This window comes from Peromyscus maniculatus, chromosome X (genome assembly GCF_049852395.1).
Source record: "Peromyscus maniculatus bairdii isolate BWxNUB_F1_BW_parent chromosome X, HU_Pman_BW_mat_3.1, whole genome shotgun sequence".
NCBI classification, from domain to species: Eukaryota; Metazoa; Chordata; class Mammalia; order Rodentia; family Cricetidae; genus Peromyscus; species Peromyscus maniculatus.
This window is the reverse complement of record NC_134875.1, coordinates 3899452-3925409: the sequence shown is the minus strand read 5'-3', so window position 1 is coordinate 3925409 and position 25958 is coordinate 3899452. Positions and strand designations below refer to the sequence as shown.

General features: G+C 35.6%; 1 protein-coding gene across 6 annotated transcripts in view; it reads right to left on the bottom strand.

Annotated features, from left to right (window-relative positions):
* The window catches only part of Gabra3 (gamma-aminobutyric acid type A receptor subunit alpha3), a 240401-nt gene that overhangs the window by 13041 nt on the left and 201402 nt on the right, over positions 1–25958 (bottom strand). For 5 of the 6 annotated variants that reach the window (XM_042268890.2, XM_006991865.4, XM_042268889.2 and 2 more), the window contains 3 exons: positions 19924–20067; positions 11100–11252; positions 3427–3638 (listed from right to left, as the gene is read on the bottom strand). In XM_042268890.2, coding sequence (XP_042124824.1) covers positions 3427–3638; positions 11100–11252; positions 19924–20067 — 509 coding nt within the window. The remainder of the gene's footprint in view (positions 1–3426; positions 3639–11099; positions 11253–19923; positions 20068–25958) is intronic. The other variant, XM_042268893.2, reaches the window with a different exon arrangement.

Here is a 25958-nt window from a genome sequence, read left to right as displayed (position 1 = left end):
AAAGTTTTAGTCTTTGAAAGCTACTAATACAAATGGATAATTAAAATAAAAATCAAATTTGTAGTAAGGGCTTAGAGGTAGACAGAAATAAACTTTATTTCACCTTATGTATTTTAGGTAGGTAGTCTTCAAACACTTCAGAGATCTACAGAATATGACATTTAAGATGTTTTAATAACATAAGGCTTTTTACGACAGTGAGACATGTCTGTTCCTGGCAGCACCAATCTATTTTAAAAAGATGGGTGTCAGAGGAACTCTATATGGAATTTGCTTTAAATGTTGCAAAGCTAGTCACTGGGAAAGAAACTGAGCTTGCCTTGACTGCTGATGGTATGTTGTCCAAATTACACAAGCAAGACTCAAAGGAAGTTGACTGCAAAATTCTGCAAAGACAAGGTAGTCTAGTCCTTCAAAGTCCTGCTTCATGGGAAAGTATCTCAGATATTCTGAGCCTGTAGGCTGAAGATGGATGCTTCAATATTGCTGAAGTACCTTGTTTGATTGTTCAGGCAGCCAAATGTCTCTGTCATGATATTTTTGAAGTTGCTTGCTTTACACTTCCTGTTTACTCGGGTAATATATATCCTTCTTAGGTCTCTGATGGGGTTGAAGACTAGATAGTTATAGTTTTACAGGTTTCCTGGTTATCAAATTCAGAAAAGAAACTCACAGAAGGATGTAAAGTTTATAAAGGTTGAGAGACATAAAAGTTTAAGTTTTTTATCTAAGAAAATGTTTTAACATCTGAAAAGGTATTTTTAGATTGGTCATACAAGTTATGATAGAAAATGTTTTAGGTATAAAACTTTGGACTCAGCAAGATAGGATAGATAATAAAATATTTTCTCCAAACTTGACAAATACAAATGGACTTGACATTGTGAATGTAATTCTTAACTAATAATTGTTCTTATTGAATATAGCTTTACTGTGTTAGAGTTAAAACATTTTCTTTTTATTTAGACAAATAGGGAAAATGTTGTCAGATAATCTTTTGTACACTGTAAAGATATGTCTCTGTTTTACCTTACCTGTCTAAGGCACCTTCTGATTGGTTTAATAAAGAGTTAAATGGCCAATAGCTAGGCAGGAGAGGATAAGTGGGACTTCCAGGGAGAGAGAGAGAAGAACTTGGGGGAAGAATCTGAGAGGTGGATGATTTGCCAGCAAGATGTAGAGGAAGTGGGACACACAGTATTGAGGAGAGGTAATGAGTCACATGGCAGACCATAGATTAATATAAATGGATTAATTTAAATTTTAAGAGCTAGTTGGGAATAACACTAAGCTAAGGCCAAGATTTCATACTTAATAAGAAATCTCTGTGTCATTATTTGGGAGCTGGTGGTCCAAAGAAAGCTGGTGGTCTGTGTATATCTAAGTATTTTATTAATTTTTTTCTTGCATCAATGCTCACCAGAGATTCTGGCCTATAATTTTCTCCTTTGGGGGGGGTTGAAACTTTGGTTTTGGTATCAGGGTAATAGTGGCTTTATAAAAAGAATTTGGAAATATTTTTTTTCCTATTTTGAAGAAGACCACACAAGCAAGAGTATTTGGCAATACAAATTGATCTTGAAGAGTTTAAAAACAACAGGATACAAAAATGTTAGGTGGATGGGTAAGGGGAGGCATATTTGGGAAGAAGTAGGGGAAGGAGGTGAACATGATCAAAACACATTGCATGAAACTATCAGAGCACTAATGAAATCCATTGGAAGACCATGTAGTGTACAGCAAGTGGATTTCACAAATGAAAGGTATATTTACATGAAAATCTATACCATAAAACCAAGTATTCTATAGTATGAGAAGTTTCCAGGTTGGCTCTATTTCTGGATAACATCATTCAGTTCCAGCACTAAGAATAGCAATTGATTCCTACAAAGTCTTAGAGAAAGAGGATATGAACTACAAACTTAACACCATCACAAGCATAATTCAGTACAAAGACAGTTGATGGTTATTTTGCACATGCAAGAAAGTGGGAAATGCAGTTCCAATGTGACCTTTAAAAACTTCTAGACAACAGCTTTGAGATAACTAAGAAATTAATGGAAAATAGGTATATTGACTTTTGAGAAAATATCACATTTAAATGTAAAACTATGAGTAAAAACCAATAGGAATTATGGTTGCATAAAGTGATATCAATATAAAACTTGACAAGGCTTCAATATCACTAGTACAAAGCTGAGCATCAAATAGAGAAGAAAGTGTGAGAAGTAGGATAAGTATACCAATTTCCTTATGTTTTGTAGATGAGGTTAACATTGTTGGATAATAACTGACAAATAAATATATAAAAGGGTCAATATGCCAAAGATAAAATTATAATAACTAGAGACACCACAATAAAAAATAAACAAAAAATCTTATGGTAGAGTAAATGGAGGAAATATAGTTTTTCTTCATTTACACCATTAATTAGTTCTGTTTAGATAAGTAATTATAGTCTGTTTCAAAGATTGCTAACTTGACATTTTGTTCTATGAAATATATCTTTTACCCCAGCTTGAAAAGGCTTCAGCACCATTTCTCTTTTCTATGGTTCTTTAAAGGGTAATTTTCGGATTATATTTCCAGTCCTTTTTAGAATATTATGTAATATACATTTAGGTCTAGATACCTCAACTCATTCAAACTATTTAGTGATGATATATGTGATCTCATTCATGGCTAATTCCTATTGATCCACTGCGTTTATCTTGTCTCTATATCTACCTGTTTATCCAGTATTTCTTTAGCTTTCATTCTTATTCAGATGCTGTGCCAAGATTAAGATAAGGCCACAATAATCATGATGTTCATAACTTAGTAAAGAGGCAAATGAGTACTCTTATCTTAATACAACTAAATTATTTTAATATCAGAGTACTCACACACAGGAAAGCCAAATCTGTCTCCATGGTTCCTAATAAGCTCCACAGAGAAAGTAATGTTTTATTTGGGTTTGGGAGAATGAATAAGTCTTACCAGAAAGAGAGAAAAAAAGAGCATTTCAGATAGAGAACACAAAATACACAAAGACTTGGAATTAATGATAAGCACTTCATTTTGACTGGAATGTGAATGTTCCAGAGAGGGAGGTAAAAGTGGTCTTGGAGACTGTTCTTCAGATGTAGATAAGACTCCAAGCTTCTGGGTAGGTTTCTAAATAGCAATGTCCCCAGAGTCTAGCAGCATCATATTTATATTTGACTCAATGCAAGATATAAGCCCTACATGCTATTAGCCTTTGTTTCGTAGTTCCTAGTTGAACTCCAGGTTGCCAAGAAACACTCCAGTTGAGAACTGGATTGATGACCCCAGTGAATAGCACATAGCCCTGCTCAGTTCCTGTGAGCTACAGGCTGTTCACTTCTGGTCCCAATATAGATCTCTCAGGAAGTGCTTCCTAGCTTTTCCTTTGCAGCAACTCACCTTCATCTCCAGGGCTTCTGGTACCTTCTTGCCTTCCCAAGCCCAACTCCGCTTGGTGAAGTAGTTGACAGTGGCAAATTCAATCAGTGCAGAAAATACAAAGGCATAACAGACGGCTATGAACCAGTCCATGGCCGTCGCGTATGCCACTTTAGGTAAGGAGTTTCTGGCACTGATACTTAAGGTGGTCATAGTGAGAACAGTGGTGACACCTATGGAGAGAAAAGTCAAGAACCAGTTGCAACTAGAAAACACTGGCAGTGTACTTGATGGAGTCACCAACTTCCCACCTGAAAGGAAGTACTTCACCTCACTTGGTAAGTCCCCTTAACTTGTGTTGTCTGTGGAGTAGGCTGCTATACTTTTCTGTAATAAACTGTACTTCCCCTTTGCTTCCAACTGCCATAAGAATCAGAATCTTCAGTGCAGTACCTCTATAGCTGTTCCCTAGCCTCTGACTAAGCATTTCTGCTGAAGAATGTTTGTTGTAAGAGAGCTTCTAAATTAGAAAGACTTACTTTTGAGCTAAATCTGCTTCCTCTAATCAGCCTACTAATGGATCTCAATGTTTTTTCTGTGACCCGTCTGGAAGAGAAAATGTACTCTCTCATCTCCAGGATAGGCCTGTAGAGACCCAAGAAGAGCCTTTTCATCTTCAGAGTACTGGAGATCAGTGTTTGCCTCATGTCCTCCTTTTGCTAACCTTTCTCTCAGTCCTGGTAGTTTTCTTTTGACAAGCCTGAAACTGAGGCCATGATTCAGAACACAGGTCTGAGTTCAGTCTGGTTTCTACTTCTCTTTTTGTGATGTTCTTCTAATAAAACAACAAACTACTATAGAACGTATTTCTATAACTGTATCAAGTTCTAGATCTCAACTGAGCTTTCTGGGCAATCAAAACTATTCCAAAAGCTGTATCTTGTGAGCTTTTGTAGAACTAGAACTTTTTTGGCTTCCACTTACTCATTTTGTATCTTGGTATTTCCTTTAATCCCTCTGTGCCTTCTTTCTCCCCATCTGTGAGTATCAGATAACCTGGGACTTTCATATTCCCAAACTCAATCAGATTTGAAGAAGAAATGATCACAATCTTTCTGATTGTTGTAAGACTGAAGAGGATGAGAAATCAGTGCATGGGTCAAATGGGGGTATGGAATTAAATGATGATTGGATGAGATGCTACAGTGTAAGGCAACAAGAGGAGTCACTAGCTCTATTAACTCTATTGAGAGAGTAAGCCTTGTGAGCGACCACCCTGGCGCTTCTTCTCCTGCCTTGCTTCTTCGAATTCCTTACTTACACATTTGCTGTATACATGAAAATCTAGACTGGAGAAGAATTTGCAACAAAGACCCTAAAGGTACATCTTTGCAGAAACTTATCATCAGAGCTGAGTATCAAAAACACAGCTTAAACAATGTGAGGATCAAATACAATGTTAGTACTTATAAACAAAAAACTAATAATAGACCAAAACTTCATCAATATACAAAGAAAAGAGTTTATGAGTGACATAGACTCAGTACTTACTCATGTATGAAGTTCTCAGAAAAATTAAATTGAGAAAAAGAAAGTAGGCCTTATGGGAGAAATAAGCTATCTCATTCATAGCTATGAACAAATGTCCACCTGAGCACATCTATAGCAACTGTACTGTACCTGAAGTGTTCTGTGTCATATCTCAATGAAGAGTTTTTGAGCTTTAGCCTTTGGGACTTAATTAGAATTGTCACTTTATGGAGAGCTCTTAGCTGGTCAGAGTTGCAGGGGCTCTCAATCAAACATTCTGTATACTTCATAGAGTATCTCGGCTTTTAAAAAGGGAGCCAGCCTAATAGTGATTATGTTTTAAGACTCTTCCAGAAAGCTCTTCTTCAAGGACTGAGGTAGAACTGACTGACCTCCTTGTTTCCTATGAGTACTTTTAGTACACTTACTTATTAAGATGTATTTGTTCTACCAAACTGCATGATGAAGTGAACTGATATGACTACTTCTCATAGACTCTTTTATGTCCCTAACACCCCCTCCTTGCTCTCAGCCCCACATCCAGTTTCATATCATTATCATATAGTATGTGCTTATTTGTGTCTGGATACATTCATTTAGTGTAATAGTTTGGGTTTATTCATGTTTCATACATCTTGAGAGTAATCTTCTTGATTTCAGAGTGAGTCCATAGTTTTAGTGTAACCTACTTTGTTCATCTATTCACTTATTACTGGGCATCTGGATGTTTCCAATATTCAACACATAATAAAAGAGGCATTAAGTATTTAGGTAAGTATGCTTTCATTTCTATTCATAAGTAATTAGGGATGGAACTGCAAGATTATGTGGTATGAATGTTTAAGTTTATATGACATTGTCAAATTTATTAAAGTAGTTGTACATTTAACAGTCCCAGAAGATACACACAATTCTCAGTCACTATGTATCCTTGATTTATAAAAATTTAATGCTAATTGATATTTTGTCTATTAATAATGAAAATATGTAGAATATTTTGTATTTTTCCACATCAACTTACATACATTAAATTAGACCACAGTATTTTCTTTATAGATAAATTTGTAATTTAATATAGAGTCACCATGACTCATTCATTGGATAAAGCACAGGGACAAATAGCCAAACGAATGGAAACACATGAACTATGAACCAAAAGCTGAGGGGCCCCCAACTGGATCAGGCCCTCTGAAAAGGTGAGACAGTTGATTGGCTTGATCTGTTTGGGAGGCATCTAGGCAGTTGTACCAGGCCCTGGGCTCATTGCATGAGTTAGCTGTTTGAAACCTGGGTCTTATGCAGGGACACTTGGCTCAGTCTGTGAGGAGGGGACTGGACCTGCCTGGACTGAGTCTACCAGGTCGATCTCAGTCCTCGGGGGGAGGCTTTGCTCTGGAGGAGGTGGGAATGAGGGGTGAGCTGGGGGGAAGGGGAGGGGGGCAGGAAGGGGGAGAACAAGGGAATCTGTGGCTGTTATGTAGAACTGAATAGTATTGTAAAATAAATAAATAAATAAATAAATAAATAAATAAATAAATAAATAAATAAATAAATAAATAAATAAATAATAATTTCAACCTTCTTTCTAGGATAATTTTTCTTTCATTTAGTGAACAGCCATCAGTATTTCTTTTCTTTTTTGTCTTTTGAGATAAGGTTTCTCTGTGTAACAGCTCTGGCTATCCTGAAACACTCTCTGTAAACCAGACTGGCTTCAAACTCAGAGATCCATCCACCTCTGCCTCTTAAATGCTGGGAATAAAGGCATATACCACTACTGGGCACTGGTGGCCATTGGTATTTCATTCAGGGAAAGTCTAATGATAACAATCACAAATTTGCATTCTTTCAGCTTATCTTGCTGGGATTTATATATTTCCCTCTATTTATAACTTTATAGCCTTCTTTATACAGGGCCAGTTTTAGGCTATTATCTCTTCAAAATTGTCTCAACCATTCTTTCACTTCCATCATTCTACTGTGTTATGCCTTCTCAGTAAATGTCATGCCATTTATCTCTGTGCATTTCATTTTTGTCTTTTTAGGTATTTTCTTTTGATCTATCTTTCTTTTATATTTTATTTTGTTTAGATAACATTTTTCATTTACTATACATACTGACTACAGTTTCCCCTCCCTCCTATCGGCCTCTCCTGCTCCCCTCCTCCATTTCCATTCAGAAAGTAGCAGGCCTTCTATGGGCTTGAACAAAGCATGGTACATCAAGTTGAAGCAGGACCTAGCTTCTCCCCTTGAGTCAAGGCTGGGCAAGGTAATCCAGCATGGGGAACAGGTTCCCAAAAGCCAGTTAAGTGCCAGAGACAGGTCCTGATCTCACTGCTAGGAGACTTACAAAGAGACCAAGCCACACAACTGTCACATATATGCAGAGGACCTATGTCAGTCCCATGCAGGCTCCCTAACTGTTGGTCCAGAGTCCGTGTGCTCCCATGATTTATCTTTCAATTCAGGGGTAACAGCTAGCTCAATTGGTAGAGCATGAGACTCTTAATCTCAGGGTCATGGGTTTGTGACTCATGTTGGGTGCCAGATGTTGTTTAAATCTTAGAAGGTCTTTTAATAAAAAATACCCAGAGCCAGATAAAAGGGTGAAAGCTGAAAGATCAGAGAAGCAGAGCATCTAGCCACTAGTTCTTACCTCTATAAAATCCTCAGTTTAAAGATAATGAGTTCTTGTTTCCTCATGCCTTATATACCTTTCTCTGCCCAGACATCACCTACTGGAATTAAAGGCATGTATGCTTCCCAGTACTGAGATTAAAAGTGTGTGCCACCACTGCTTAGCTCTGTTTCCAGTATGGCCTTGAACTTGGATCTCTGCTTCCTGAGTGATATGATTAAATATGTGTACCACCACTACCTGACTTCTATGTCTAATCTAGTGGCTAGCTCTGTCCTCTGATCCTCAGGCAAGTTTATTAGGGTACACAATATATCACCACATAACTATGTTTAAATAAATGAGTATTCATTTGCATTTTCAAGTTCCATGATAACCAATATGTTCAATATATTCTCTCCCCTAGTCTTTCTACTGCAGTTTTCCTCCTTGTTTTCATTTAGTTATGTATATTCATCATGGCAATTTGAAAGTCTGTTTGATTACTCTAACATCTATAGTCCTACAAGTCTATATTTTTGTGGTGTAATTCATATACAATAAGATGAAAATATCTTTCACACTTGAGTTCTTTGGAGCAATGTATAGAATTGTATCAATATACGGTTAGCCATCAATATATTTTTGTAAATGAAATTTATGAACATTCTTATAGAAAAACTTTTACTTAATGCATTTTATTACATTATTCATTTCAATTGGATATATATATATATATATATATATATATATATATATATATGAAGAATATCCAGATTAGGGGATTTATGCAAAGTGATATAACCACTTTGGAAAATGTTTGACCAATTTATATAAAGTACATATTATTAGATATTGTATCATTTTTTGTTCTTTATTCCAAGAGTACGATATTTTGATTTTTGTATTTAAGTCCATGAATAATTTTCAATTAATTCTCTCCAATGATATCTTTGTAATAAATCAAGTTTCCATATACAAGAGAATACTTTCAACTCACTATAGTATTTAATTTACTTATTTTTCTTTTTTATGCCAATGCAATGATACCTTAATGACTATTGCATTTTAATCATCTTGACACCCTATGGAGCATGTCTCTCCATACTGTTCTTATTCAAAAGGGTATTGACTCTTCTTGGCTCTTTGTCTTTAATTTTTAAATTAACATCTCAACTTGGAGGTTTTCTCATCAATGCAATTACTGTAAATAAGAATTCTAATTAGTATGAGGCCAAGTTTATACTATAAAAGAATAAATTCTCAACTGTCTCACTTATCTAGAGGGGCCTATGCTGGGACACTTTGCTCAGCCTTGGTGTAGGTAGGAGGGGACTGGACCTGCCCGGGCTGACTCCCTGGGGGAGACATTGCCTTGGAGGAGGTGGGAGTGGGGGGTGAATTGGGGGCAGGGCTGGGGGGTGGGAGGAGGGAGGATGGAAAACCCGTGGCTGATATGTGAAATTAAGTTAATTATAAAATAAAAATACTATAATAAAAAATAATAAATTCTCAAGGAAACCTGTATTTTACACATAGCCCAGGCCAAACCCAAAATTTTTTCACATTGTCTCTCTATTCTATGTGTAATTTCTTAATTTTCTCTTACATTGAGGTCACAACCATTCAATGGTATTGGATTTGTGGAATTTATTTTGTCTTAATTTCTTGTGGTTGATGTAACAAGTTATCACATATCTAGTGGCTTAAGACACCACAAACCTGTAATTACAGATCTAGGCACAATAAGCCTGAATTTATTTTTACTAAGGTCAAGCTTGACCAGAGCCCCACTCCCTCTGAAGGCTTCAGTGTAATAATAATAATCTATTGCCTTTTGCAGTTTTCATAGCTACATCAATTGCATTTCTTGGCTAGTGAGCCTTTTCCTCTTTCTATAAGACATCAACAGAACATCTTCCAATCTGGCCTGCTTCCTTTATCACAACACTTATTCTTCTGTAGTTAAATACCTGGCCAGTACAGAATAATATCTCCATATGGGAATCTTCAACTTCATCACATCTAGCTTCATTTTCACCATATATATTCATATTTCCACATCCCAGAAACTTGGAGATGAATTTTTGGAGGATATTACTCAGTATCCCACAGCTTTAGTTATAATCTGTAATAATGTTGAAGCTCAGCACTCTCTTTTATATTTTAAAATTCAGATACTTCTTGACTAAAACTAGTAACCCAGATAAATAGTCACTTTTTATTGAAAATAATTTTTGATACAATATATTCTGATCATGGTTTTCTTCTAATAATGGCGACTTTTAACCACACCCATAAAGTTTCTGTTTCTTTTACCTCAGTAACATCTGAGTATATCACAGTAATCAACAGATAGCTTCCATCTGTGTTTTATGAAAATTTGCAGTGGCCCTTCAGCCCACATGATTATTTCCTGCCACTAAATACTTCCCTCTTGACTTCTTTAATGTTGTACCATTTTTATGTTTTGTACTTTCTCTTTCTCTACTGCTATTTCCTCCTGAACATGACCCAATGTGCTACTTCTCTTTGAAACATCATTTACTATTGATGTAACAACATTGTATAGCTTCAAGATATTGGCAGAAATGCCTTCTGTACGGGTATCTAGCATATCTGAATATATGCTTCACAATCTCTGTTTCCCAAGTGGTTTAATAGCTTGAAAGAATTATTTTTTGTAATCCAAAAATCTTGCTGTGGGAAAAACAGCCAGAAAATGTTTGTATGCTTTAAGTCTCTAAGGAAAACAAGGTCAATGACATGCAAACTTCTTCCTGGATAAAAGTAACCTTATACTGAAGTAAATTTCTCTGATTTTACATACTGCTCAAGAAACAATTTAATGTGTTTGCAGCCTTTACTGAATATCAGTGAATTCTTGCTCTCAAAAATCTGGAGCAGATGCAACAAGTCATAAATGTAAACAGAAAATTGTTCCTGGGGTTTGGAGAAATGTTTCAGCAGTTAAAAGCATTTGTTCCTCTTACAGAGGACTTGGATTCAGCTCCCATCACCCACATGATAGATCACAGCCATTTGTATCTCTAGTTCAAGGTGGATCTTATATGCTCTTCTGATCTTATAAGCACCAGGCACGCACACAGTACACATACATACATACATACATACATACATACATACATACATGGAAACACTCATAAACATAAAATAAAATAATTTTAAAATGAAAAAGGTACCTTAGAAAGCCCAATCTAGTTCTCTGTTTTCCACCCTTGACTTTTTCTACTCTCTGCACTAAATTCATATATTTTTTTCATTGAAGACTCAATTTCTTCTTGGTTCCCAGGACAAAATGAGGTAGGGGACATTTGAGTAATTACGCTATTGCATCAATCGCATCCCTGCTCCTTTGTTAAGAATTCAGTTGCTTGAAATCCCAGCATCTGACGATGCCATTACCTCTACTGGACTTGGATAGCATCCTGTATCTGCAGCAGTGGTTCATTCCTCTACCTTTCTTGCCTCTACTATGACTATGCAAGTGCTTCTTCCCCATTCTCCATGAAGCAACACTTACCAAAGACTGTGCGGGCAGGGACAGATTCTCTATTAAGCCAGAAAGACACTTGTGACAGAATGACAGTCATGATACATGGCAAGTAGGTCTGGATGACAAAGTAGCCAATTTTTCTCTTCAGATGAAAGTGGGTTGTCATGACGACATATTCTCCTGGACAGAGAATAAAATTAGGCAGAATGGAGCCATACAAACATCGTTAAAGCAACTTGGGCCTCATCTCTGTTCCCAGAGATCTCCAATCTTACATTCAAATTAAGACATACTAACGCATTCCAAACTCTTAAGCTCCTTAATAATTAAAATCATATAATGATATTTTGATGTGAAAGATACACTAACAGTATACTATAACAAGTTGCTCATAGCAACTCAGACAAGTTTATTCAAATCATGTTTTTATTCAAGAAATGAGAAATAATGTTTTTTATAAAGAAAGCACTTACTACAACTCATGTAACACTTTATTAAAACAATAAATCTTCACAATGGCCCTATAAAGTGTGGACTCCTGTGGTCCTCATTTTATAGGTTAAGAAACTCAAACAAAGGATTGAACACCTTGCACAGGTACCCAGTTAGTAACTAGTAGTGATCAAAAATTAAGCTCACATAGGTTGTATCCACAGTGTTTTATTTTCAACATCATGCTTTGGTATTCTATAGGCATTATTTAATTAGAACCAAAAGATCACATGAGGGGTGGAAAGAAGGATCAGTGATAATGATCATGCATAGGTTCCTGCAGAGAACCCAGTTTCAGTTTTTAGCACCCACATCAGGCAACACACAACTTCCTGAAATTCAAGCTCCAGAACAGCTTACACTCTTCTCTGGCCTCTATGAGCCCCACATGCATACACACACACACACACACACACACACACACACACACACACACACACACACACACACACACGGATCTATAAATTGTTTTAAAGTTCACATAGCAGAATATGACCTGGCTTATATTACCCCATTCCCTTCAATAGAGCTGCTGATACAAAGTAAAACAACAGTTCATAGCAGTTATTACTCTGTTAATATCAATCATCCAATCATCAATCAGTAATTCTCAGGCTTCTGTATTTTTCAATAGCATTCAACATAGGTAAACCCTCCATTAGCATGATGTATCCTTAATCCAAGTACCACTAAAGATGGCTGGCCATCGGTAGAAGCTACAAACAGGAAAGGGACAGATTCTTCCTCACTATCTCTAGATAGAAATAATCTTGGCAATGCTTTGATTTTAGATTCCTAAACTCTAAACCTGAGAGATAAGAAATTTAGCCTGTTTTTAGCCACCAAGATGGTAATAACTTGTTATAGGAGTCTTGGGGTTCCCAACTATAGCTAGATATGTATTTCACATGACAATTTGGGCATCTAACAGAAATTTTGACATTTTACTTTCTCTATTCCCTATTCTATTCCAAACGGATCCTACCAACAGATTATCCCATCTCAAAAACTAGCAGTTCTCTGGTGTCTAAGCCCAAATTTAAAATATTCAAAATGTTTGGCATTGTATTCTCCCCTTGTCTCTGTCTTTGTTTTCATATATCTGACTTCCTTTTTCCTTCCTTCCCTTCTTCTCCTTCCCACACCTTTATTCTCCTTTTCCATTGCATGTCACTCACCCTTTCTTATCGATAAGGAGTTGAGGACTTATTTTTTCCTAAGAATTGGACTTTGGTTGACTTGACCATTTTCCCCATACTTATCAATCATATTTCTGATTCATGTGAAATATCTAAACATATAAAATATAATTGATATATTAATGTTACTATATACTACTTAATATTCACAGTTGTATTCTATGAGTCTGAAAAGGAAGACAAACATACTTGTGAAATGTTTATCAAATCGACCATTTGTTTTAAATAACTGAATATATTTTCTTCATACTTTTCTCCCTTTTCTTCATTCACTATAGGCTTTGCTTTCTGTTTTCCAGATGTTCTTACTGAGTTCTTTAGTTATTACTGAGAACTAAAGCCTTGTACTAGTTGAGGAGCCGTCACTTATTTCTGCCTTTTAATTTTTTTGCAGATTATCTGGATCCACTGGAAAAGACCAAGGGGAAAATGGAAGGCCACTTCAGCAATTCACAAATATTTAGCAAATTAATCCTTTGTACTAATTCACTGACAAGTTCTTTTCAAATACATTACCAACGTTTTTATTATCCGTTCTCTCTATTTTTATCTGTCCAAGTGAGAACTCAGCCTTTCATGAGATTGGAAGATTTTTCCATCTTCTTTCATCCTATTTTCACTGGTGAGCTCCAGCTTGTTAAGCTTATTAAGTACCATCTCTGTTGTTTGTGAAATAGTAAATATGATAGTGTGCTTGCAAATTAATTATTATCTATTATTCAAGCTAGAAATGTAACAGTTTGCCAAATTAATGTTGAGGTGGATTGGTATGTTCCCTTCCTTTTGCCTCTATTGCTGCCTCTCTTCGTTTTCTGATGATGACTACATAAGTGGTTTGGGGAATTTTTCTCTGCTTTTGATCTCCAGCCTATTAAACTCCATCTGAGCTATGTGTGAAATATTTGAAGCTACATTGTAAACAACTTAGCTATTGAGAGTTATGAAATACACAGAGAATTTTTAAAAAAACATCTTCACAAATTAACTCAATATACAAAGAAAATAATTCCTGCCTTGAATCTATGTTTGATATCTTTTCACCTCTCTAGATCCATTCCTTATTCTTTATCTTGCCTTCTGTATTCTTTTCATTTCCCCTTCTCTGTGTTTCCTTTATGTCTCTTTCTTTCAGTCTCTCTACACGTAGAGACAGCATAAACAATTGCAATTATAATAAACTGGTATAGCAAAAGGTTAAACATCTAAAAGAGATTTGAAAAAATCATGAATGCTGACTATCCTAATAATTAATACAATAATTTTCCAAATGGCAGGAAACTGAATCAATATTGAAAAAGAAACTGTTGTCAATAACTAGTCAACAAGCTTGAAGAATTTTATTCATTTATTTTACAGATATATGAATCTGGAGCCAAAAGAAGAAACTCTGTTTGAAATTACATCATAGTGGAATGGAGATTTACAGTGTTTGGACACAATTCAGCCATACTGAACACAACAGCTGTAGATCAGAGGCCTCTTCTCTGCCCAGATTCCAAGTCACATAATGGAGCCTCCATGGGGGCATATTCAACATTTTAAAATTATTTTTATATATTATTTTACCTTAAGGTTTTTCATTTTACATACCAACCATAGTACCCCATCCCTCTTCTCCTCCCGTCCCCCCCAACTCCCCCCACCTCCCATCCACTCCTCAGAGAGGGCAAGGCCTCCCATGGGGAGTCAACAAGGTCTGGCACATAAAGTTGAGGCAGGACCAAGCCCCTCCCTGCTCCTGGGTATACTTAGAGGGGGGAGAGGGGAGGGGTTAGGGGTTGAGAACATGAGGGAACTAGACAGTTGAGTAGGGGGAGGGGCAGAGAGGGACAGCAATGAAAGAGATATCTTGATAGAAGGAGCTATTATGGAGTTAGGGAGAAACCTGGTGCTAGGGAAACTTCCAGAAACACATAAGGATTACTGCAGCTAAGACTTTAGCAATAGTTGAGAGGGTACTTGAGTGGGCCTTCCCCTGTAATCAGATTGAGGACTAGCCTGACTGTCATCATAGAGCCTTCATGCAGTGACTGGTGGAAGCAGACATAGACATCCACAGCTAGGCACGGGACCAAACACCTGGAGTCCAGTTGAAGATAGGGAGGAGGGAATGTATGAGCGGGGGGGGGGGGCAGGGGGGACATGCAGGTGACCAAACCAGGCCCTCTGAATGTGGGTGACAGTTTTGTGGCTTGGTCTGCTTATGGGGCTCCTGGCAGTAGGACTAGGATTTATTTCTGATGCATGACCTGGCTTTTTGGAGTCCACTACATGTTCAACATTTAGAAGGGAATTACTGCCACATTTATGTGAGATAATAATATTTACATAGTTCTTAAATCAAAAGGTATAAAAGCATGTACATCAAAGTGTTCCCCTTTAGTCATCTTATTTCTCTTTGCTACCAGTAACCATGGTTAACTGTTGCATGTCTATTTCCCTAAATTTATTACACCCACACACACAGTATGATAGATAAAACTTGCTGGAAAATATACATCCATTATTATTAAATAAGTTGATTCAGAAAGAATAGAGAGAACAAACAAAAGAGAAAAAAATTTATGCATGGACCTAAGTTTATATAAATGTGGATTTACTGCATAACAAACACAGTATATGAATGACACAAAATGACTATGAATCCCTAAGAAAGATAACAAGTTAAGAATCAGCAAATAGAGCAGCATAGTGCAGGCACAGTGAGCTACTGAGACATTTGCTTTCTCTGCCCAAAGAAATCAAACCAGAATACCTTTTCCCAAAGGCCTTTGTAGGCTCTTTCTACAGGGAAATGACTAAATTGAAATGGATGGTGCCCAGTAGAGAAGAAATGCAATTCCAACAAAAAAGACATTATTTAATATTTCCTGTGTGTGTTTCTTGCCCTGTTTAAACTTCTAAAACCTATTTTTAAAATCTTAATTATGAACAGAGAGCTATATTTGTTTCTTATAAGTCCTCTAACAAATTTATTCTCTCAAACTTCAGAAGGTAAGAAATCTCAAATAGGATTTTAAAAACTCCACACTTTCATTAAATACATTTTAGTGATATACATAAAATACAAAAATATACATATTTATGAGAAAACATATAATATTTTGATACTCACATACACCATTGGCTAAGCTGCATTCTTTCTGCTAAATCGAGGGAAGAGGCTACTAGTATTTCTTGATTGGTAACCCTGCTTTTCTTTTCTCTGACTGGTTTTCTTGACCCCCTATCCTTTATGAAGAAACTTTCATAATTATGTTAGTCCTACCTGCATAATCCAAGACTATATCTTTATTTAAATGCCATATAAAAAACCTTAATTTTACCTTCATAACCACCCTCTTCATAACCTAACATGCTCACAGATTCTGAGATTAGGATGTGCCATCTTTAGTGTGCATTCTCACCATCAAAATAACTAAATATATCTTTTAATCTTCTAGAAAGAAAGAAGACAAGGAAATGAAGACAAAAGGAATGACAGCACATGAAACATAAGTGACTATTATACACAGTCAACAAGAATCTCCTATGGGAACAGAATGATAGTTGGTGAGTGAAGTACACTATGCATTCATATACTTGACACAAAGGAATTCATGTTATATTGCTAAAAGTAAAAAGATATAGCAGTATAAGCACATTATAAGCATGGAGGTAACTAAATTATAAGTGCTTAAGGCACTGAATTTTTCTGATCCTTGGTTTCTTTATCCAGATACTTGGACCAATATTGCTTACTTCACAGTATCTTTCGAGGTTAAAATTAGTTAATACATATCCTTAGTGCTGTGTCTGGCACATATTACATGCTCAACAATTAATCATTATTAATTTCACCACTATAAGAATTTTCAGTTGCACTAATTTGCTGAGGCTACCACAACAAATTTCCAGATATTGGATGTGTTAAAACAAGAAAATTGTATCACCTCAGAGGATTGGAATGAATGTTTCTGTAGGGCCAGGCTCTGTTTAAAACCTGTAAAGAATTTTTTCCTTGCCTCTTACTAATCTCAACTTGTTTGCAGGCAAAATTTGACAGCTCTTTGCTTATGGAAACATCCACCTGATCACAGCATTTGTGTTCATATAGTCTCTCATGTTCACTCTTCACTCTGTCCAAAATTCCCCTCTTCATAAGAACACCAATTACATGACATTATTGTAATATGCCTCATCTTCAGCGGTTACATTTATAATGACACTATTCCCAAATAAGGTCATATTCTGAGGTAATATAGTTAACAAGTTGACATATTTTGGTAGTGGTGGGAGGGGATAATTGAATTTATAATACCAATTTTTGCTAAGGAAAACTAGAGTGCTCATACAGGGACAGTGGAAAAGGAAATTGGTTAAACTTTCAGAGCATGTATTATTTTCAAAATGTTCTGTCTGGATCATAGACAGATAATTACACTGTAGCAAAATGCTGTCTGGAAAAGGAGGGTCTACGCAAATATTGTTTATAGAATTAAACACAAAGCATAATGGTAGACAATTGGTTAAGTAGGCTATGAGCCCTACATAATGTCATTACAAAAGAAACTATTATTTTGCTGAGTTTCAGCAATGAAATGCTACATTTTCCACAGAAAAACACAAATAATTGCCAAGAATTCTCTAGCCTTGAGAGAATTGTATTACTTTGTTTTTATTTAAAGCAAACAAAACAAGTATTAATGCCTCTATTGCCATTGTTAGTATATTGTTATTGAATTATATGTGCATTTTGCTTGGTTCCTGTATATCTAATGAATGAAAACTTCATAAAAATTATAATATTAAAAGCAGATAAATATATAAAACTGAATAAATGATATGAGTGCTTTAATACTGATACATTTTGGTGTTCCAAAATGCCATTTAATTAAACTTTAGAGTTACTGAAAAATGCAAAGGGAATTCTCCTATATATCAACATGTACGAATCAATTTATTAAATATTTTAAGAAAAATTTTCCTATACCAATCCTCCATTTGAACATGCAACTGTCAATCAGGGCAGAATGAGTATACTTTCCTCCTCTACACAGGTAAAAAGTAAATTTGAAATAGGTTTGAATTTACATGTAGGGCAAAGCTGAGAGCCCTTTTGACAAGAATGTATTTCATTTTCAGAGAAATATGCAACAGATTAATATGGAGGAAGTCCCATTGAATATGACTCTAGTTATCAAGAAAAAGCAAATATTCAATGAATTTTCCACAAAGGGATGCCAACTAGGATGAAAGGAGACTCGACTTTTAGGGAAAGAAGACACACAAGACTGTTAGGTGCATAACTGGCTGTGTTGTCAAAGCCTACAGTGTTGCAAGGTCACTTGAAATGTAAAGGTCATCTGAATAATTTTGGTTTCCATGAAGATCCATTGACAATAAAATTATGGCCCAAGCCTGTAAAAAAAAGTAGCCAAATTGTGTAAGTATATCAGAAAAAAAATTCTATTTTAGATTTTTTTATTTTTATTTCTGTGTTTGTGTCTGTCTGCCTATCTTCTTCTCCCTCCCCCTAGCACATATTTCTCAGGGGTGTGTCTTTGTGTATGTGTATGTGTGTGTGTGTGTGTTTATGTGTATATGTATGTGTGTGTATGCACACATGCTTGTGGATGCTGTGTAGGTCAGAAGACGGTGTCAAATCACCTGCAACTGGAGTTACAGGGTTATAAGCTACTGTATATGTATTGGTAATTGAACCCAGGTCCTTTGTAAGACCAGCCAGTGCTCTTAACTACTGAGGTGTCTCTTCAGTTGCTTAGTGAATTTTTTCAAGGTAGTGCAATTAAATAGTTAAGCTGTAACTCTGTAATTTTGGTGGACTGGTTTTAGGAGTCCCTATTAATGCAAAATCCCCAAATTTTCTAGTCTCTTGCATAAAATTGAATGATATGTGTATAAAACCCATGTTCACCTATGCTATACTTTAAAACTAAATATCACATACAAGGAATTCTTATAGTATATTGTATAGAGAATGACAAAAAAACTTCTAAACATATTAATACACAATTAAAACAAATTTTCATTCTTCACTTGATTGAATCTGCAGATACAGAGCCCACAGGTACATGGGGTTGATTGTATCCAAATTTCCTCTATTGATTTTTCCATGCATTTTTAATGTTCTCATTATGAACATGTATTTTCCATGTGGTAAAACTGAAACAGTGATTTAAACTGTGAAATGAGATCTTGGGCTGCTTGGATAACCAGTAAGATTGATTTTCAAATTTGATGCCAAGTAGGTGTTTTAGAAAAGGTCCAGGGAATACAACTAACTGGTGTAGAATACACTCCTGAGGATAGGAAATCCACAGCCTTGGGCAAAGGCATTTCTAATATGTTATACTCTCCTCTGGTCCTAAAGTGAAGAACAGTCAAGATGGCTATAACACCATGAAGTCATAGCCAAATAATGTCCAAATAATGAAAGAATGGCTAGGTACCCAATTTCATCAGTAATGGTGGACTCACAGAGACTGGTGTTTGAAAAGTAATGCTGACACCTCTACACTATAATAGCACAAACTATTATTATGTGACAAGTGGGACCCAGCATCTATTACGTTATTCCAATTACTCTATTTTCTTTTTGTGGTATTTTTTTATTTCAAGTAAATTTCCATTTTGATTGTATCCCTAGAATCAGGTAGTATTCAGGTAGACTACAGAACAAGTCTCTCAAGAAGTATTTGTTTATATAAAAATACGCTATTAAGAAGACTTCACACGTTTTGTCAAAAAAACATTTTCTCTGAGGTGGGTGATCTAGTGAAGAAACTAATTTGCTGACTACTCTCAAACCTCTAGTAGGGCTAATAACTTACTGCCTCAGCACTAATGAACCCTTTCTGATTTAAGCTCAGTGACCTCATCACTAGGTCCTTTCTAATTTCTATCACATTCCCTTTACCTTCTGCCCCACTCCTTACAGGTATCAGAGCACTGGGCTTCAGAGGGACTTAAAAGTTTACTGCTTGGGTTCACAGTTTGATTCTGACACTAATTAACAAAATGGAACAAATGATTGAATTCCTTCAATTTCATCACTGTAATAGTATTCAAAATTGTTTTAAATATTAAATAAGTTATAAATACAATGTTGGCATATGGTACAGATTACAGAGAAGTTTAATCAATAAATAAGTCAATACCTGTACTAGACCGGATTATCTCTGTCCCAACAACATGGCCAAGCAAGTCATACTGATTCAGGCGAGAGCCATCCTGTGCTACTTCCACAGATTTGTTCTTCCCAAGAGTCCAAGAATAAATCACTTCAGCTTTAGTATAGGCATCTATGGCAGAATTGGGTGAAAACAAAGTTTAAGGAAAAGGAAAATGATTTCCTATCATACTAAATATGTATGTGATTTAATAATATTTAATTTAGTACAGCTTTCATCCACAAAGCTTTCTAGATACATGCATGTCTCTCACATAAATCCACCCTTCAATTCATCCATCCACTCCTCTAATAATTACTCAGTAAATATTTAGTATAATGTGTATAATATTCACAAAATAAAACTACATATTTTGTACCTTTAATGACTGACACCTTTCCTTTCCTTGGAGGAAAGAATGTGTGGAGATGTAAAAGAATAAATAAACTATCACCTCATTTACAAATGTAAAACTCAAAGGAGACAGGAGTAGGAAACATACCTGAAGTGAGTGAATCAGGCTGGTAATAAAAAATAAATTGCCAGGAATGTAATAAAATTTTCTTCAATTAATGATAAGATGAACACATGAGATTAGGACAAAAATTCAAACTAATAGTATTTTAAGTTTAAAATAAAAATTAAATTAAAATAGCAATAATTAATGATTACAGATTTCTTTCATAACTTATTTATTACCACTTTAATATACAAACCAGATTTCTACATGTTTTCTTTAATGACAGGTTGTCAATGTTTTCTCTTTGATTTGAAATTAAAATGTCAAATACAGAATTTTTTACAGATTAACCAAAGTGTGAGATGGGGTAGAGATACAAAGTTTTTGTCAATGTCTTAAGTGAATTATTGATTCCTTCCTAGGAAATTTATACACTGAATTTCATATTTAGAGTGAGCACCTTACCCTAACTCAAGTACCTAGGCTCAGAAAGGGAAGCTAATTACCATATAGTTTGCCCCTTCCCTCCAAGTTTTATGCTGTCTGTTGTTGAAGTCAAAGAGGGAAAGTGTCTCCATCTCATGATGGCACCTACTGTATCTTTAATGTGTTGTAGTTAAACAGTTTACCACAAAGCAAATAATTACTGCTGAACCTTCTAGTAAACCAATGTAACCTCTGGGTCTCTGTAAAATTTTACAATACTGAATATACTAATCGTAAGCAAATCTGGCATTAATATTTACTCATGTATATGGTGATTTGCATGCATTTTATTTAGGACTTGTTTTCAAATAAGTAAGCCATTCTATGATTTACTTATAACGAACAACATGCCAAGAACTCATTGACATCAACATTCTCATTGTTACCATGACTAACTATGTATAATTCTGTATTTTTGTATGTGGGGATTGTGGATTGGCTCAATTTTTAAAGCATTTACCACATAATCATGAGGGCCCAAGTTCAGATCCCCCATCTATCATATAAAAATCTATGTACATGCTTATAGTGTTACTACGGGAGAGACAGAAGGATACCTGGAACTTGAGCTTGATGATTAGTTCTCAAGCCAAATCAATGACATCCATATTCACTAAGAGACTGTCTCAAGTGAGAGGTGGAGAATGATGGAAGAAGACACCCAGTGCCAATCTGTGTCTTCCACATACATGCATGTGTACACGTATAATATTTTAAAAAGAATATTGTGCAAGAGATTTAACTTTTCCACATAAATTGCTCATAAAAATTGTCTCAATCATTCCATATAGCAATACTTCACACTGACACATAATTAGTCATACAATTATTTTACATTTGTGAATATGTTTGTGTGTGCACTCATGAATGAGTGTCCACACACATCCCATAGTGTGCATGTAGAGGTCAGAGGACACCTCTTTGGTTTGGAGTCAGTTTTTCCCTCCCAAAGTCTTGGGGATCAAACTCAGGTTGTCAGGTTTGAAGGCAAGTTTCTTCAACCATTTAGCCATCTCATCAGCCTCAGTAGATATTTTCATATCTTGGTAATATATTAAATATTTTGATGCCTAGAATTTCCCAGTAGCCACACTTTTTACATGTGCCGAAATATGAAACTTGTTGAACTTTACCCTATTTTTTGCAATTTAGATCTTAATTGCACATCTTTGTTATGCACTAGCACCTCACCCCTATTATCAGTGGTTTCTCTTTCCAAAGAGTCAGTTACTTGTGGTCAAAGCACTCCAAAAATATTGGTGGAAAATTCCAGAAATAAAATGTCCACAAAAGCTAAGTCAAATGCCCTTTAAAGTAACATAGTGGACTTCTTTGCTATTATATTCCTTCCTACTGGGATATGAATTTTTCTCTATCTAGCATATGCATACTGTACATGCTACCAATCTATTAATCACTTAATAGTTTTCTTTGTTATCAAATCAATTGTAGTATCATAATGCTTGTGCCTCATGGAACATTACACAGTAGCCTAATGCTATCATTCACCTCATATCATGTCATTGTGTTATCACTTCATCACAAGAAGCAGGAGATCAGGTACAATAAATAAGTTCGATTTTTCTATTAGTGGTTATCCTTATTAATCTCCACTGTGTCCAAGTTAAAAAGTTAACTTCTTCATGGATATTTGTGCATAGGGAAAAAACTGTACACACACAATTGCACAGATTACAATATCCACTAATAGTCTCGGAACATATTCCTCTAGATAAGGGGGATGCTATATCTTAATTATAGTTTCCTTTAATACACTACACAATTTTTATATCTGAAGCTTAATTACTTAAAAAAATATTTTGTACACATACCTAAAATAATTTCCATTTCTACAAGGAGATGAAAACTCTCCCATATGTGTAGAAGCACAGCTGCCTCACTCTATCTTTTAATTCTCAAACCCTGATAGATATAAATATAAGAATTATTTCAATTGTATCTTAAGGAAGTTAATAATAGCAATTTATATTAAACCCTATATTCAGAGTGATTATGAGGAATGTGAGAGCCCACATCAATCATCTATAAGAACTAGTCACCACAGAGCCTCAGCTCGTTGTAACCCTCTAAGATTTGAGCTGAGTGTTATCAGATCATTAATTTCATAAAGCCGTAATAAATATGGGAACTTAGAATTTGGCAGCTGGGTTAGCAGCCAGAGAGCTCCAGGGATGCTATTTTCTCCTGTCATGCTACCTCCTCCCCACTAATGCTGGAGTTCCAGGTGTGTACATCTATGCCTTGATATTTGTGTGGATACTGGGAATCTAAACTTGGGTTCTCATGCTTGTACTGCAAGCAGTTTACTCACTGAGCTACCTTCCCAGCCTTTGGTACACATTTTTTTTAATACTGTATGGATCAAATATGTTATATCTACAGCTCCAATTTGAAACCCTTCAGGAGACTTACTTCTTTAGATGATGGTGGTTTGTTGTGATTCAGCTTTGGAAAAAAATATCCTATGTTGTTTATGACATATCTAGTATTCTAGTTGTAGCTCTTTAAAATACTATTACTGAAAAGAAAGGGAGTATTTCTTACAAATACTTTCATGTGCACACCAAGAAACATTCTGGTATATACATTGTGTGTGTGTGTGTGTGTGTGTGTGTGTGTGTGTGTGTGTGTGTGTGTGAGAGAGAGAGAGAGAGAGAGAGAGAGAGAGAGAGAGAGAGAGAGAGAGAGAGTTCTCTTAGAGGAATGTGATTTCACAGTATTCTGTTTTCTTATTTATTGCCCTTTGAACAGACATTAGGACTACTGAATAGCAAAAATGTGAAGATACAAACAGGTGTGTTTCTGTTTAAGAATAGGTGTACTCTAAGCATATGTACAAAATAGAGAAGGAACTAGAGAAAAATACAAAAATAGTTTTGACCATGTAACTTCTTTTTAAGTGAAAGGTAGGTGATAGAAGACATTTTTAACCCTAAAAAAGGAAATACATTTCTTGGTAGATTTCTTAACTTAAACTGAATTGTAGAACAGACATTAGTGAATATTAACTCCCAAATTCCAACTAAATCTTGAAGCTTGACTCTATACTAGTAAACAAAGTTAATATAGCATTGTTTTTTTGTTGTTTGTTTGTTTTCTCACATGTCAAATCTAGTGGGGAAAATAACATGAAAACAAAAATTGAGAACTACTATAGAGACAGGAGAATGGAAATGTGGAAGGGAAATCAGAAAGGAAGTAAGTATAATTAAAGTACATTGTATGTGTATAAAGACCTGTCAGGATGTATCCCTTTACTTTGTACAATTACTATACACTAGTAAAAAGACAGATGCTGTAACCCTCAGCAGGGAGACTGCTATTTTTTGAAGGAGACAAAGAGAGCTAGTTGTAATGCAATTCTGACATAAAAAGTACACAACTTAGTACAGGAAAAATAAGTGTTAACTGAAACTAGAGGTGAACACTAAATTTATTGTTTTAAAAAATGATACTCTTCACATTACTGTGAGCATTTTGTTGATTTTTGAAAGTTGCTTAAAGTTTCTTTTGACAACTTTAAGAAATTTATTACTCTTATTTTTAAAGTTATAATTTCATCATTTCACTCTTTGCTTTCCTCCCACCAAATTATACCATGTACCCCTCTCCACTTTCTTTCAAATTCAAGACCCCATTTTCCATTAATTGTTGTCATGTAAATATGCATATAAACTTCTTAGTCTGTATAATGTTACACATTTGAATGTTTTCAGGGATGGCCATTTTAATTAAACAACTAATAGATTCACTCTTTCATGGAGAGGACTGTTTCCCCAGATCTGAGCATTCCTTAGTTGCCCATAGTTCTTTGTGTGGGGTTGAGACCTTATGGGCTTTTTCCTGTCCACTTTGTCATGTCCATTGATGTTGTCCTTGTTCAGCTCATATTTAGGTAGAATTGTGGAGCCCACTTCCACTGGATGATACATCTATAAAACATCTCCTGTTCCTAAGACTCAGGTTACACTCTAGAAGAATGGGCAAAAAGATTGTAGGAGCCACATTTTTGGGAAGTTTTTGTGAGACTGTGTCTCCTAGTAATTCAGAAGCTACACTCTTCTGATAATTTGAGAAAATCCTATCACTACTTTCATGCAGGAGGCCTGGAAGCAAAGTTTTTCAGAAGAAACTTTCAACAAATGTTTTTGTCAGCAGTAACATTTGAGGTTGTATTAACTATACTATGGTGACATATTTTGTGTAACCTAATAAAATTCCCTGAGGATTAGAGGACAGAGCCAGTCACTAGATTAGACACAGAGCCAGGCAGTGGTGGTACATACCTTTAATCCCGAGCAAAGATATTGGTGAAATTAGTAAGGCCATTCCACATGGTTAAAAGGGAGGTTTATTAGTGGCATGACTTACAAATGAAGGGATAGGTAGGTCACAGGGTCTGGGGAAGGTGTTGCAGTCCAGCAGTGTTCTCTGGAAAACTCTGCTTGGTCAACCTTCACCGTCCAGGGTCCAGGAAGAGAGAGAGCACAGCGCATCTTGATCTTGAGTCTTCAGGGCCCTCTCTTGGCCCTGCCTTGTAGGCATGACAGTTACTGACGCCTCAATGGGGGTTGGAACTTCCAGATCAAAGCTGGAATGGCTACCCACTACATCTCCCCCTTTTTGTCTAAATAAGAAGGTTCTAACTTAATACAAGATTATATACAAAGGAATGGTTATCAAATATTGTCTAGGAGTAATGAGGGATAATGACCTAGATAAGTTGGGACTATAATCAATGCAAACAATATCAAGCAAGAAACACATACTAAAATCCAGAGAAGTCTAGAGCGTAGGTAAATGGTATGTTACAAAGATCATTCCAAAAGGTGACCTATCTTAAAGAACCTGAATCTAATACTTAATATGTTCTATCTAAGATATTATATGTATATTAAGTTGTAACTATAACTGTTAGTCTTCAATCCCATCAAAGACCTGAGAAGTAATATAATGGTACCTGAGAAATGATAGATGGATGTAAGCAACTTTCAGGAATCTTGTAAGAGTAGACTGAGACAGCTGGCAGCCTGGACAGTCACCTAATGTTTCTCAG